Here is a 15,853-nt window from a genome sequence, read left to right on the forward strand (position 1 = left end):
CCTTTTTACTATAGCAATACGTTGAATACATTGTATGTGTACGTTTTTTGTATTGCACACCAAAATAGAATAAATATAAAATGTAAATATGAGAAAGGAGTGAATAGTACATCTCTAACTGTCTCACGGCTATTGCAGTCAAGCTGTACATAGCCCAAGGCTTAGACATTATTTGTTTGCATTGGTTATTATACATTTGACTTCAGTGTGAAGCGTTAGATGCAGGGGTAACTCCCGCCTCTAAAGGTTTATTTATTGTACCAATTGCCCAGTTTTTACTGTATTGTTTTTCTTTGTCCGTCTAACAGTTAAAGGTTTCCTTATTTATTACATTATATGTCAAATGTAACAATTTTTCCATTTTAACCATTTAAATAAGAACAATGGACTAGATATCCCTATTACAGAATTATTCTTATTTGATTTTCTGGGAGAACATCCAGCTAATGTGTCTATTGGTGGTGGTCACATATACCTAGTACCACCACCTATAGTCTGTATTTATGCAGAGAATTGATCCTTGCCAGGTGCAGGCCGCCAGTCAGTAATAATTGGCACCTCTACTCACCAGCACTGGACACACTAGGTCAGTGTTTCCCAACCAGGGGGCCTCCAGCTGTTGCCAAGCTACACCTCCCAGCATGACCGTTGTTGCTTGTTAATATTGTATGGCAAATAAGTATATATTTATTTTTTTTACTTTAGTTTTTTATTTATTCAAAAATTAGTTAAAAAAAGAACACCAGGGGGCACTATAACAACTATGCAACATCAAAATCTAGACACAGGAGCATTTATTGAAATGAAAATATAAATTAGAGCAAAATAAAATGTTTGCTGAACAGAGAAATTTAGTATTTAATTGAAGAACTCCCTTAAATAGGAGTATTTTCCAGGCTTGATCAGCAAATGCAGACAATGAAAATTGCTAAACTGACAATAGAATACATAGGAGAATTCATTGTCTTGGTTTGTTCTTTTCTGAAGTATTTGTAACTATGAAGCCTACAAAACCACATTTTTATGCAGTTTAGTATACGATTGATAAAATTGTTTGAACACTTGTGTAGAAAATAAATGTCTAAACCACAAAAGCATAATACATGATATCCTCTATTTTGCTTTTTATTTCTGTTTCCATTCTTTTCTTTTTCTCTTTCTACAGGTTGAAATAACAGAAATCAGGGACACCACAGAAGGCCCCCAAAAAGACACAGTCCAAGTCAGTAGGCATTTCTCTTTATAAGAATGTTGTAATCTGTAAAAAATTACTATTTTAGAAATTCTTGTCCATATTTTGTTCACTGTAATATTGATAATACAAGGAACACAAACAGTGTTGCGCCCGACACCCTGACATGACCCTTTAGAGATTTTTATATATATATATATATATATATATATATATATCTAATCTCCACACATTAAAGGGGTACTCCGGCGCTTAGACATCTTATCCCCTATCCAAAGCTGCCCCCCCTGTGGTCGCCGGTAATCAGACCCGGAGTGAACATGCTCCGGGGACTGATTTTAACTGGGGTGCTGCATGCAAGATCACGGGGGTCCCCAGCGGCGGGACCCCCACGATCAGGCATCTTATCCCCTATCCTTTGGATAGGGGATAAGATGTCCTAGCGCTGGAGTACCCCTTTAACCTAAATGCCTGTATGAAAAGCTTGTGATAAAAGAGTGAAAGTAACGGTCTTGTTTTGCCCTGTTTTGTTTTTCTCTCTCCAACTCTCTTTTACCATGTATGATGCTAACTTCCATGCACTTTGCAAGATGCATATGCATCTTATAACTCCACATTTCCATCCATTCATTCATCCAATTAATCCACAGGGAATCCTTCACCTAGCCTTCCAATTTTGGGCATTAACTAGTCTCTTAAAGGGGTACTCCGGCCCTAAGGCATCTTATCCCCTATCCAAAGGTTAGGGGATATGATGTATGACCGCGGGGGTCCCGCTGCTGGGGACCCCTGCAATCTTGCATTCATCACCCACCTCTTTGAGCTGCACGCTGCGCTGCCAGCTCACAAACTGCTGGGTGCTGACCACGGGGTCGGAGTATCGTGACTTCATGACTCCGCCCCTTATGACATTACCCCTGCCCCCGCTATGCAAGTCTATGGAAGGTGGCGTGATGTCACATGGGGGTGGAGTCGTGCCATCGCGATACTCCGCCTCCTCCCATAGACTTGCATAGCGGGGGCGGGCCGAATGCAAGATTGCTGGGGTTCCCAGCGGCGGGACCCCCGCGGTCAGACATCTTATCCCCTATCCTTTGGATAGGGGATAAGATGGCTTAGGGCCGGAGTACCCCTTTAACATTGTGAGAAATTACTTGATCATGCAAGAAAGATAATCCCAACACATGAGCTTTCAGAACATAAAGAACAGAACATTAGTTATAGTGAAATACTTTTAGTGATATTTCTTATGTGTCCAGACTTTAGGGGACAGACACCCTTTTTAAAAGGAGTTTTTATTTATTTATTTTTAACCCAATATGCCTGGGTTGCTGCAAATAACATTAATTGTTTTGGGACCGTACTCTGAAAACTCTGGATATTGTTGTGCAGAAAATCCCAGTAGAAATACTCAGACCAGCCCATCTAGCACCAACAACCCTTTTTATATTCAAAGTCTCTTTAAGTTCCCATTCTGATGCTCTGTTTAAACTTCCACAAGTTGTCAACAATCAATTGAACAGATGTACCTAATAAAGTGGTCAGTAAGTGTATAACACATAATTAGCAGTATTATAGGTGATGGTGGATTTAATGTTTTATTATTTTTAGAATGAAAAACGTCAAATACTGAAGAGATTAAACAAGAACCTTAAAGCTCAGGAAGAGGAAGATATGACAGAGAAGACTGATAATGGTGATGCTGAGCAACAGCAAGAAAACCATGTTACTGACCGTAAGAAGTGGCAAGCAGACGATCCAGTAATTCCCCTTTCACAGCTGACCCTTATAGAGGACACTTTATGTGCCGATGAAAGTAAGTACTTGAAAACATTAAGAAACATATTCTTGGTATAACTCTGGCACAGCAGTGATCCTTACATCATACATATATCTGCAGTAATAAAGTGTAATATTAAAATTAGCAATACAAAGCAATCAGCTGTACCCTTCTAACATTGTAGTAAAACTACAATGGACTCCACCAAAACTATAATACAAAAGATATTTCTATTAGTTTGCTTTCTGGACATAACACATAAACATTAAAAAGTCATATAAATACCACTACTTTACTTGTCACCTGGGGTAGGATACAGGGAACAAAGGTACATTTTGCCTGATTGAATTACTCCCATTCAGTGATGTAATGAACTGCCCAATTTGTGTAGGTGCAACCATCTAACGTTTATGGGTGTACATCAGGGGTCTCAGGAGGCTGGGTGAGGCTTGGCCGCATCAAGTACCGTATTTTTCGCTGTATAAGACGCACTTTTTCTTCCTCAAAACTGGGGGGAAAAAGTTGGTGCGTCTTATACAGCGAATACACCCCTATCGGGTTGGTCCCTGCGGCCATCAACGGCCGGGACCCGCGGCTAATATAGGACATCACCAATCGCGGTGATGCCCTGTATTAACCCTTCAGACACAGCGATCAAAGCTGACCGCCGCGTCTGAAGGGAAAGTGACACTAACCCGGCTGTTCAGTTGGGCTGTTCGGGACCACCGCGATTTCACCGCGGCGGTCCCGAACAGCCCGACTGAATAGCCACGTTAGTGCTTACAGGACACCGGGAGGGACCTTACCTGCCTCCTCGGTGTCTTCTCCGTTCAGGGATCCCCTGTATGGCCGGCGCTCTCCTTCCTCGTCATCACGTCGTCTCGTACGTGCGTCGGTGTGCGTAACGACGTGATGGCGGCGACGGAGAGCGAGGATACCCCGCCGGCAGCAGAGACGTTCCGGAGCGACGGGGACACGGCGACAGCGATGGAGCGACATCCAGGGCAGCGGTGACGGGTCTGGAGCGGCGGGGACACGTGAGTATTGCCTCCTATGCAGTGGTCTTCAATCTGCAGACCTCCAGATGTTGCAAAACTACAACTCCCGGCATGCATGGCTATATGTATTTTTGAGCTGGATATGTACTGGGACTTCCTGCTGGGAATAAGGGACGAGAGCTGCTTTATTGATTGTATGAACACAGTGCTATTCATATGGCTGCTATGGAGAATGCTTACTGAACTGCTAAATACAAATGGAAACTTGTTCATCAGGCAAAGAGTAACTATTACATACATAGGTATTGTTTTGGGATTTTTATTAGACAGTATACAAAAATTCTTCCAATCTCATTGACGTTTTTCATGTGCAGGGGCTGCATATGAAAAAAACAACAAAAAAAACATACTCATCTGCCCCCATTCACCACTGCTGCAGTTCCGATGGGTCTCAGTACTCTGTGCTAGCCGCTTCTTCCTGCATCAGATGACACGTCATAATGTTATATTCCAGTGTCAAGACAGGGAAAGTCATTGTTTGTTAGGCTTATTCACCCTGCGTCTCACATTGACTGCTAGAGGCACATTTAGGGATATTCTCTGAGGTATACATCCAATTAATAACACTGTGGCATCCATCACCATAGGTTCTTATTGAGGGAAAGAAAACAATACCGTATGGCGTAAGTTTTTTACTGGTTATTTTTGTATGGTTATTCCATACAGCCAATAAATGGAAACCCTGATAAATACCAAAATGACTGTTTTAGCTTTCATTAGGAAATCCATATATACGTTCCTTTTTACCCCAAAGGCTATCTGGTGGATATGATATACAATTATTACTGCCATGGTTTAATAGAGCCTTTTTAGTTGACATTTGTGCAGTATAACTACAAATATCTCACAGAACAAAAAAGTCTATTACTGTAGCAGTTCATAATGTTATGTACTTAAGTTATGTGAGTGTGCTCAGTGCCCAGTATTTCATAGACTGCATTACGCAGGTTATGGTTCTGCTGATCACTTTCTAGAACTCACTGATGTATAAGTATACAGGTGGTACTTATTCTTCAGTATACTAAGGATCTATTTGTTAATCTGCTTTAAAAAATTTATTAGAGCAATCACTAGCTCAGATTCTGCACTTTATTTTATATACCATTGTCTGAAGTGCACCTGTGCAGGAAAGCATGGTGAGTTTGAGGCTCGTAAAGTGAATAATGTGTTCCATTAAAATGTATTATGCTACCTATTGTCACTACCTGATTTTATTTACGGTATGGGAAGGAGCTTAAGCCTGAATAATAGTAAAAAAATTCTGTGACGAGTCCATGTGGGGTTTTCGCATTGCTGAAAATGAATTAACAGAACCACATGGGTTCATATTAAAAAAAGAATTCTGGAATAGAAAACACCTAGGCACAGATGTACTATACTGCAGAGCTATTACACAGGTTTTCCATAATATCCAGTTTCACATTAGCAGTATATTCCTAAAGTTTAAGCATCCATTCAGCCAAAGTAGAACTCATACTGAGCGATCAGATCTACAAGGTGGCTTAGCTCATGCAATATAAATGAAACTCGTGATGCAGTTCTTAGCCAGAAATATGCACTGCACAGTTGTTACCTCTTCACCATGCCTGGTCCCTAACATTGGACCCACAAAAAAATACGTAGAGGTCACTGATATTATTATTACTTGTTTCAGAGCCATGACAGTGTGTATAGGGACAAGTCTTTTATAGGATGTCACTTTAAATATAAAGTGCATATATAAAGTTATTGTGGCCATTGATGTGTATTTCACAATATAGTCTCCCATTACATCTCTTGAGATTAGGGCTAGACCCCAGATGGCATGTTGCAATAGAATCTTGTATTGTCAGAATGCAAGAGAAATTTTCATTTGGCAGGGTCACATGGGGCGCATCCACAGCGTATTTCACGCTGCAGATGTGCCGAAAGCAGTGATAGAGGGACTGCAGAATGAGCTCCCTCTGTGTGTCCGCTCGTAGCGGCAGATTTATACAGTGGGAAATCCTCCACTAAAGCGTACACACAGAGCTACCCAGCTGCAGCCAGAAGCTCGCTCTGCAGTCCCTCTTGTGACTGCCGTTTGCACATTCACATGAAATATGCTGTGAATGTGCCCTATGTGCCCCTGTCTTAAAAAAAAGACAGAACGTCTTACGACTGTATATGTGTAAATGTTGCATCATGTGCTTCAGGTCTTGAGGCACGAATAACTCTCTAACACTTGTCTTTAATTGCAATTGTTTTATGACTAACAATATAAAGACTTCTATATATTTACATCACTTCACCTTATTTTTGATTTACTGTTTAACCCAGATAAGACTGTCGGTGGTGTAATAAAGTTGGATTTGGAGGAAAGACAAAGACGTGAATGGGGGAAGAGTCCAGTTGAGTCAGTTGTGAGGATTTTGGGTGAAGCACAACTTCAATTCCAGACGGAATTTCTACAAGTCACCAGTGGTAAGATTTGTGTAGATACTACGCCATGTAGCCTACCTAGCCTTCCAGAAAAATGCTGTCCCTGCAACTATTGCCTCTGTGTCGAGACAAAATACAGAAAGTTTGGGCAAGACAAGCTGGGCTCTGTGCAGGCTCCTGGCTTGTCAATCATCCTGCTGTGTGAGCTGGGAGCCTGTTGTAGAGCCTCACTACGCAGAGCCCTGCTTGTCCTCAGTGCACAGAGCCCTGCTTGTCCTCAGTGCACAGAGCCCTGCTTGTCCTCAGTGCACAGAGCCCTGCTTGTCCTCAGTGCACAGATCCCTGCTTGTCCTCAGTGCACAGATCCCTGCTTGTCCTCAGTGCACAGATCCCTGCTTGTCCTCAGTGCACAGATCCCTGCTTGTCCTCAGTGCACAGGGCCCGGCTTGTCCTCAGTGCACAGGGCCCGGCTTGTCCTCAGTGCACAGGGCCCGGCTTGTCCTCAGTGCACAGGGCCCGGCTTGTCCTCAGTGCACAGGGCCCGGCTTGTCCTCAGTGCACAGGGCCCGGCTTGTCCTCAGTGCACAGGGCCCGGCTTGTCCTCAGTGCACAGGGCCCGGCTTGTCCTCAGTGCACAGGGCCCGGCTTGTCCTCAGTGCACAGGGCCCGGCTTGTCCTCAGTGCACAGGGCCCGGCTTGTCCTCAGTGCACAGGGCCCGGCTTGTATTATTTTATTCATTTATAAAGAGGCCTGTGAAATTTTTAAGGAAGCAATCTGAATCTGATTGGTTGCTAAGGGCAGCTGCACCACTCTTATTCTAGACAGATTTTTTATAAATCTCCCCCCATAATGTTATTATCTACATTATATAAAACGGTTTTGCAAATGATATGTACACTTTAACTAAATGTATGGAAATTGGCATGGTAGAAATCTACGCTACCTCTAAGCTGCCTTAGATTTAGCTTTGTGGCACCTTATATATACCCTACATGCATTAGCGGATTAGCAACCAAGAATTCATAACACGAGTGTTAATAAAACAGTAAATTGCATTTATTTAATATATAAAATCATACAATTTTATAAAATACATTTAAAATACTACAAATTGTGAATACTAATAGGAGGAACACACAAATACACTGAATGGATTACGTCACTAGTGTACAGTGGCAGATATGTAAACAAAGTATAAGGCTGTTCACATTAGCTATCAGGTATAGAGTCTCCATATAAAATCCAAATGGATAGCTATCGGCTGGTCAGAGCAAGTAGCAGCGATGCATGCAGCTAAGTTTAGCATTGAGTTAAAGACCAGTCTACAAGTAATGATCACATATAGTAGTTGTGAAAGATAGCATACATATGAAACAGCACTTAAGCCTATTACCTGTAAGACAGAAATCCTGTGGCACACCCCCACACCCTGACTTGCATGTTTTGTTCCTCCATTCTGTGTCGGGTGATGCAACAGAGACGGGGACGTGCCATCATGGCCACGCCCACTAGTGCAGTCACGGCCATGCCCCCTAGTGCAGTCACGGCCATGCCCCCTAGTGCCGTCACACCACACCCCCTCCATTCATGTCTTAGGGAGGGGGCGTGAATGCTAGACATTAATGGAGAGGGCGTGTAGTGGCTGTGCCTGGTAACTGCATCTCAGGTCACATTCACTTCAAACAAATTTGGCTGGAAAAAAAAAAAGTTTAACATATTTGGTGCATCTTACTTCATCAGCCCTCAGTTTTCTTCAGACTGCATTCCATGCACCAGTCTTAAAGGGGTTATCTAGGATTAGAATAACAGAGCTGATATTACTGTGCTATTACAATTACGCTCCTTTCACTTAAATAGAACTGATCTGCAATACCACACACAACCTAGGGACAAGAATGGCACTGTTTTTAAAAGGAAGAAGCTAAATTGTTTGATTCCAGAATAACCCCATTTAATCTCCCCATTAAACCAGAAACAATCCAGTATGTAATGATAAATGTCAAAAACGTAATCATTTGTTTTTACCTCGTAAGGGATGTTTAGCATTCCATATATAAAATGGAATTATTCAATGTGATGACCATGTAATCATTTCTTGCAAGAAAGAAAATTATTTATAATGTGTGGTTGTGCATAGAACGTATTTACCAATGTGGTTCCCATTATCAATAGATCTTCACAGACCATATGTGGAGTGAGATCTTGTACTAGTTGTATTTACATCCAGGAAAATTTCATATCACATGGATTTCATTTCAGCCATGTCTGATTGTAAACGCCACACACATGGATTGACGTTAGTATGGGGGTTGTATAATAATATTACCGTAAGTTCTTTAAAGGGATACTCCAGTGGAAAACATTTTTTTTCTAGTCAACTGGTACCAGAAAGTTAAACAGATTTGTAAATTACTTCTATTTTAAAATCTTAATCCTTCCAGTACTTATCAGCTGCTGTATACTACAGAGGAAATTCTTTTCTTTTTGAATTTCTTTTCTGTCTGACCACAGTGCTCTCTGCTGAAATATCTGTCCATGTCACAAACTGTTCAGAGCAGGAGCAAAGCTTCATAGCATCCCTAACCTGCTCTGGACAGTTACGGACATGGACAGGATCTATTACTTGTGTATGTTTCTTCCAAACTTTTCCTTACTGGATATTATGACATGTCTTTTAACTCCTTAAGGACTCAGTTTTTTTTTCCATTTTTTCACTTTCGTTTTTTCCTCCTTACCTTTTAAAAATCATAACCCTGTAAATTTTTCAGCTACAGACCCTTATGATTGCTTGTTTTTGGCGCCACCAATTGTACTTTGTAATGACATCAGTCATTTTAGCAAAAAAATCTACAACAAAACCAAAAAATATTTGTGTGACCAAACTGAAAAAAAAGCTATTTTGTAACTTTAGGGGACTTCCGTTTCTACGCAGTGCACTTTTCGGTAAAAATGACACCTTATTTTTATTCTGTAGGTCCATAGGATTAAAATGATACCCTACTTATATAGGTTTGATTTTGTTTTACTTCTGGTGAAAATGATAACTATTTGCACAAAAATTTGTATGTTTAAAAATGTCCTCTTCTGACCCCTATAAGTTTTTTTTTTATTTTTCCGCATACATGGTGGTTTTGGGGCTCATTTTTTGCACCGTGATCTGATGTTTTTATCTGTACCATTTTTGTTTTAATGGGACTTTTTGATCTCTTTTCATGCATTTTTTTATGGTATATAAAGTGACCAAAAATACGCAATTTTGGACTTTGGAATTTTTTTTTACATGTACGCCATGTACGCGGCGATACCACATATGTTTGTTTATTTTTGTCTACATTTTTTATTTGTTAAATGTGAAAGGGGGCGTGATTCAAACTTTTATTAGGGAAGGGGTTTAATCACATTTATTAACTTTTTTGTTTTTCACTTTTCCGCCCCAGGGGGCTATACCATGCAATCTTCTGATTGCATACACTGATGAATGCTATGCCATAGCATTGATCAGTGTTATCAGCGCTCCATTGCTCCAGCCTGGATCTCAGGCATGGAGCAATCAATCGATGATCGGACGCCTAGGAGGAAGGTAGGGACCCTCCACGCGTGTCCTCAGCTGATCGGGACACTGCGGTTTTACTGCAGTGATCCCGATCAGCCCAACTGAGCTGCTGGGATGCATTTTTTTTTACATTTTAGACACGGCGATCAACTTTGATCACCGCGTCTAAAGGGTCAATACTGAACATCACCGTGATCCGTGATGTCCGGTATTAGCCATGGATCCCGGCCATTGCTAGGTGCCGGGACCGACCCGATATGATGCGGGGTCAGCATGTGACCCTGCATTATATCATGGAAGTGGGCGTAGGGCGTACAGGTATGCCCTGCGTCCTTAAAGTGTGCCTGTCATCAACAAAAACTTTTTATATAACTTAGATAATACCATTATATGTATATTTGTAATGTACATTGGTTAAAAATATGTATATTTTTTCCCTGCAGCTATTGCCTGTGTGTCCAAATACAGGAAGTGAGGGTGGACAATCGGGTCTCTGTGCACTGAGGACAATCGGGGCTCTGTGTACTGCGGATAAGCCGGGCTCTGTGCACTGAGGACAAGCAGGGCTCTGTGCACTGAGGACAATCGGGACTCTGTGCACTGAGGACAATCGGGGCTCTGTGCACTGAGGACAATCGGGGCTCTGTGCACTGAGGACAATCGGGGCTCTGTGCACTGAGGACAATCGGGGCTCTGTGCGCTGAGGACAATCGGGGCTCTGTGCGCTGAGGACAATCGGGGCTCTGTGCGCTGAGGACAATCGGGGCTCTGTGCGCTGAGGACAATCGGGGCTCTGTGCGCTGAGGACAATCGGGGCTCTGTGCGCTGAGGACAATCGGGGCTCTGTGCGCTGAGGACAATCGGGGCTCTGTGCGCTGAGGACAATCGGGGCTCTGTGCGCTGAGGACAATCGGGGCTCTGTGCGCTGAGGACAATCGGGGCTGTGTGCGCTGAGGACAATCGGGGCTGTGTGCGCTGAGGACAATCGGGGCTGTGTGCGCTGAGGACAATCGGGGCTCTGTGCGCTGAGGACAATCGGGGCTGTGTGCGCTGAGGACAATCGGGGCTCTGTGCATTGAGGCTCTGTGACATGCTATGGGCTGACACATGATGATTGACAAACCATGAGCATGCACAGAGCCCTGCTTCTCCTGTCCTCACTTCCTGTATTTGGACTCCTCACAGGCAATAGCTGCAGTTAAAGCACTTTTCCACCCATAAATATACAAATTTTTTAACCACTGTAAATTACAAATATACTATAATTGTATTATCTACATTATATAAAAAAAAAGTTTTTGTTGCCGACAGGTACACTTTAAGAGGTTAAACAATCACTTTTCCCATTCATTTTTTACATCTGTATTTTGTGGACTTGCTTTGTTTCTCCCCCATGTAAGGGAATCATAGGACATAAATCATCCACTTTTTAACTGCAAGAAGAACATTTTACATAGGTCTAGTTCTACATTCAGTTTCTTATGTACTTTGTTTTCAGTACTACTGGCTTGTTCACTTTATAACAATGCAAAAGTCATTGTGCTTGTACCACGGTTATAGCTGTTTTGTTCTTGTAACTCTTTTTGGATACTATATTGTAGTTTTAATTAATGGTATCAATTCTGGAACTTTTATCTACCAGTTGACTAGAGGAATCTTTATGGATAAGTAAAATTCTCAGGAAAGCAGCATATCCAAAATCAAATCCACAAAGATGGGGGACACAGGCAATGGTAGAACCTCTGTCGCAGGTCCACCAGTAGAATAGCATAGGATGGTTGCCGCACACGTAAAGTGAACATCAGCTACGTCCCGGTTGCCTCACACAGATATCCTCAAGCCGTGGATAAGATACTTTGATAAGTAGTTCATTTTTTTCAAGATTTCTAAAAAAAAGTCCAGTAGATTTAGCTTTATTAGACCTACCGTGATCCAGATGTAGGGAAATAAACTCTACTAAAGTTCAGTATTTTTTAAGCTTTGATACCATGATACAATTTAGTCATGTTGTAAATCAATGTATTGAACAGGTCCAGTTCATACAAAGAATATTGAGGAAGACACTGAGCAAGCTCAGCCACACGAGGAAGAGAAATGTAAAGATCCTTCTGTGGATATGGATTCTCTAATCTCACCTGATGCACTGAATGTCCCTATGGTGGACCAGTCCACTGCCTTAGTGAATGGTACCAACGTATCTGAATCTAACAAAGCTCCGGAGGCTCCAACTGGTAAGTATGTAGTGTTCATTTCTGCTTCACATTATAATCCTGGCAGCACTGTAGTAAAATTGTGTGTCTGCACATATCGTTTGGTACCTTTTTTTTTTTGTTTTATGGATTCTCTGTTCATTACAGTACTTGGTCTGGGAGATTAAATTTATTCCACATGTGGAATTGTAATGGTAAAAACATTTTACATTTATTTTTCAATAAAAGATTTGTCAGTCAAACTAGGCATACGTATTACTTTTGTGGGGGTCTGGCAACTAGAACCCTTGCTGACACAAAGAATGAACTGCCCATCATCATTTCATGGAGAGACTGCTGCTCGTACATCATGCACATCCATTTCGTTGTAGTAGTGACTATGATAAAATGTTGTTTTATTTTGGTTATGAGTTACCACATGTATCATCATGTCCTACTGCTTTATTTGTGTTGAATATGTTTTATTGTAAAGATTTTGTTATATATGTATATAAAATTTTGGAATAAAAAGTTTTTTAATTTTCTAGATTTCTCCTCCTTTTATCTAAAGGAGTAGTCCAGTTAAGGAAAACGTATCCCCTATCCGCAGAATCACAGGGTTTTGACACACCCCTCCTTGTAGCTCTCTGGGAGAGCCAGAGATAAAGCGTTCGTGTATCTCTTGCTCTCCCATAGAGATGTAAGGAGGGGGGGTGTCAGCCGCCACTTCATGCCGTGGTTGACACAGCCTTATTCGTAAGGAGAGCTGGGATGCCAGGCAGGAGATCTGCACGATAGGGGTTAATTGTCTGATCGCAGCTGGGGGGGAGGGGGTTCAGGAATGGACTACTCTAAGTAGATGTTCACCTGTTGTTGACTGTTTCTAGAGCTAATGTCCTAGCCCATTTTAAGAGATTGCTGTATAACTATAAATGTATGTCAATCTCAATTTACAATGTAACAAAAATACATTTATTTACATTATAACTAGGTTACCATTCTTTCAACAAACCTTTGTAAAAGAATTGTAACAACCAGAAAAAAAAAGAAAAAAAGCAGAAAGGAATTGGCACTGAATATGTCACTGTTATAAATGCAGCATTAATAGCATACGGACAATAGGTGGAGAGGAAGTATGTATATCCCAATTTGGATCCCGGGAGGTGTTTCACAGAAACAAACAATTTTTTAAATGTATAGATACCAGTAAATTTGAAAACAGAGCACTCACCTAGTACGTGTCCCTAAGGGTAGGCTGGTCCTCAAACGGGGTCTCCGGCAGGGAGGCGGTAGATGGAATCGGGGGGGGGGGGGGGGAGCTCAGATGCCGGCCATGGTCCGTATCGCGCCAATGGGTGCTTCGTCAGGCCGTACCGGTACGGTCTGACGAAGCGCCCATTGGCGTGATACGGACCGTGGCTGGCGTCTGAACTCCCCCTGTTCCATCTACCGCCTCCCTGTCAAAGACCCCGTTTGAGGACCAGCCTACCCTTAGAGACACGTACTGGGTGAGTGCTCTGTTTTCGAATTTCTTGGTATCTACACTTTGTAAACGAATAGCACACGCCAATGTAAAAAACTTGGTAATACATATTATCAGTGTTAAAAAAATATGTATGTATCTTTTTTTTTCTCTTACCTCCTCCCATTACACTTCAATTCAATCTGAAAAAACATCTTAGGGTGCAGTCACACCATGTTTTGGAGATCCAGCAGCCAGATCCAGCAGGAAAATTTAAAAACCAGCTGCAGCCATATCCCCCGTCAGCTAGTGACTCCAGTCGGTTCATTTTTGGACTGTATTAGTTTTATTGCTGGACCAAAACCGTGGCACAGTTTTCAGTCCAGCAACAAAACCGGATACAGTTCATAAATGAGCCAAGCCAAGTCAACAGCTGAGCCATGTGGCTCATTCAAATGAATGGAGTGAGGTGGGGATACGGCAGCATCAGTTTTTTTTAATTCTCGTGCCAGATCCAGCAGCCATATCTCCAGAACGTGATGGGAATGCCCCCTTAGTTTCGTTATGTGCTAGTAGCTCATACACCTCTATGAAGAGGGGATGGGCAAGGAGGGAGTTGGAAGTTCAGATACAGAGAGAGACTTCAAGGAGACTTTATAAGAGCTGACTGTAAGTTTTAGATGTCATCCCAGTATGTACTTCTGCTCTATAATGCTTCCTTGCAGCTACTTAGGGTTTGTTTGAATACATAGGCAAGTAAGATCCTTCTTATGTGCACAGTGTACTGGAGGTTAGACTCCGCCCACCAGTTCAGGGAAGTTTTATAATGGCCAGAAAAAGTGCTACTCCTTATGTACACCTATAGCAGCTTATCCTGAAATGACAAGTGGTGTACCAATGACTCTACAGATCGGGGTTTGCATTATTTTGCTCCCCAGTAATCTTTGGTGCATTTTCTTCTTTTTCTTTTTCTTTCTATTTTTATCATAGATATATGTTGTCCCCTGCGTATGCACTGTCCTTGCTGTTTTAGTTTAAAATGTTGAAACAATTTGTTTTACTGCAAACCATTTAATTCTATGTTTTGTAATAAAGCATTTTCTAAAGGTGAGCTTTATGTCAGCAATGATGAAGAGGGTCCAGCACATAATAACCTTAAGGATCAAGATTCAATGAAAGCATTTCCTATTGATGCAGACTTGTTGGAAGGACTGAATGCACCGAAACCAGAAGATTGTCTTTCTCCCAAGCAAGGATCGGTTGATGCAGTTTCTGATTCTTGCCCAGCTGAGGACCAGTCATATGGTGAGAAACAGCTTATAGGGGTACTACGGTGGAAAACTTTTTTTATATATATTTTTTAAAATCAACTGGTGCCAGAAAGTTAAACAGATTTGTAAATTACTTTTATTTTAAAAAAAAATCTTAATCCTTCTAGTATTTATTAGTTGCTGAAAACTAAAGAGGAAATTATTTTCTTTTTGGAACACAGAGCTCTCTGCTGACATCTCTGTCCATTTTAGGAACTGTCCAGAGCACATATACCTCAGACACCCCTGATGACGTGACTGGTGTCACGAAACACGTAGGGGAGGCAGGTTACTACGGTTTTAATAACAACAGCATCCTCATCCACAGGGCTCTTAAATTGGCTTTCAGTAGGAAGCCCACCTATACAAATAAGAGTGTGGTCAAGCTGTTGGGTTTTTAACCTAGTTTTTTCTTCACCGGTATGTAAATTTTAAAATATAACAAAATGAAAGTGAAGCTTTTTAAGGAGGGTGCACTACAAAGGGGATTTGCACCCCCACCTGGAAGTCATTCTAGGTGTGGGTTTGGATGTTTTTGTAAGTTTGGCATTTAACACTACTTGACTAAGAATACTGCTATTTTAAGGGGCACACGGGCAAAGTGCTCTGTGAAAACTACCTCAAAATCTGTGTGGATTTGGATGCTGATTTGGATGCAGCTTACCATGCAAATTTTTAAAGCTCCTGTTGATTTCAGTGGGACCTTCCATGCGATTCTGGCTTGTTTGTTTTTTAGCACAGTGTTTTTGAACATTTCCTGTTGCAGTGAATGTAAGAGAGAGTTTATTTTTAGGTAACGCGTATGTTTTTTTTTTTTTTTCTTTTTAATGTCATTTTTAACAAACAAAAAAATTAAGGCAGCGTGTTACCAGTACACAATGATTTACTCTAAAACGATTGGGCATTTA

At 41.6% G+C, this 15,853-nt stretch overlaps 1 protein-coding gene across 4 annotated transcripts in view; it reads left to right on the top strand.

Annotated features, from left to right (window-relative positions):
* Positions 1 to 15,853, top strand: part of NEK1 (NIMA related kinase 1) — a 145,371-nt gene that overhangs the window by 87,789 nt on the left and 41,729 nt on the right. For 3 of the 4 annotated variants that reach the window (XM_056560943.1, XM_056560935.1, XM_056560917.1), the window contains 5 exons: positions 1,166 to 1,222; positions 2,804 to 3,008; positions 6,329 to 6,472; positions 12,015 to 12,215; positions 14,731 to 14,940. In XM_056560943.1, coding sequence (XP_056416918.1) covers positions 1,166 to 1,222; positions 2,804 to 3,008; positions 6,329 to 6,472; positions 12,015 to 12,215; positions 14,731 to 14,940 — 817 coding nt within the window. The remainder of the gene's footprint in view (positions 1 to 1,165; positions 1,223 to 2,803; positions 3,009 to 6,328; positions 6,473 to 12,014; positions 12,216 to 14,730; positions 14,941 to 15,853) is intronic. The other variant, XM_056560925.1, reaches the window with a different exon arrangement.

The sequence above is a fragment of the Hyla sarda genome, chromosome 1 (genome assembly GCF_029499605.1).
Source record: "Hyla sarda isolate aHylSar1 chromosome 1, aHylSar1.hap1, whole genome shotgun sequence".
In the NCBI taxonomy this organism is placed as follows: domain Eukaryota; kingdom Metazoa; phylum Chordata; class Amphibia; order Anura; family Hylidae; genus Hyla; species Hyla sarda.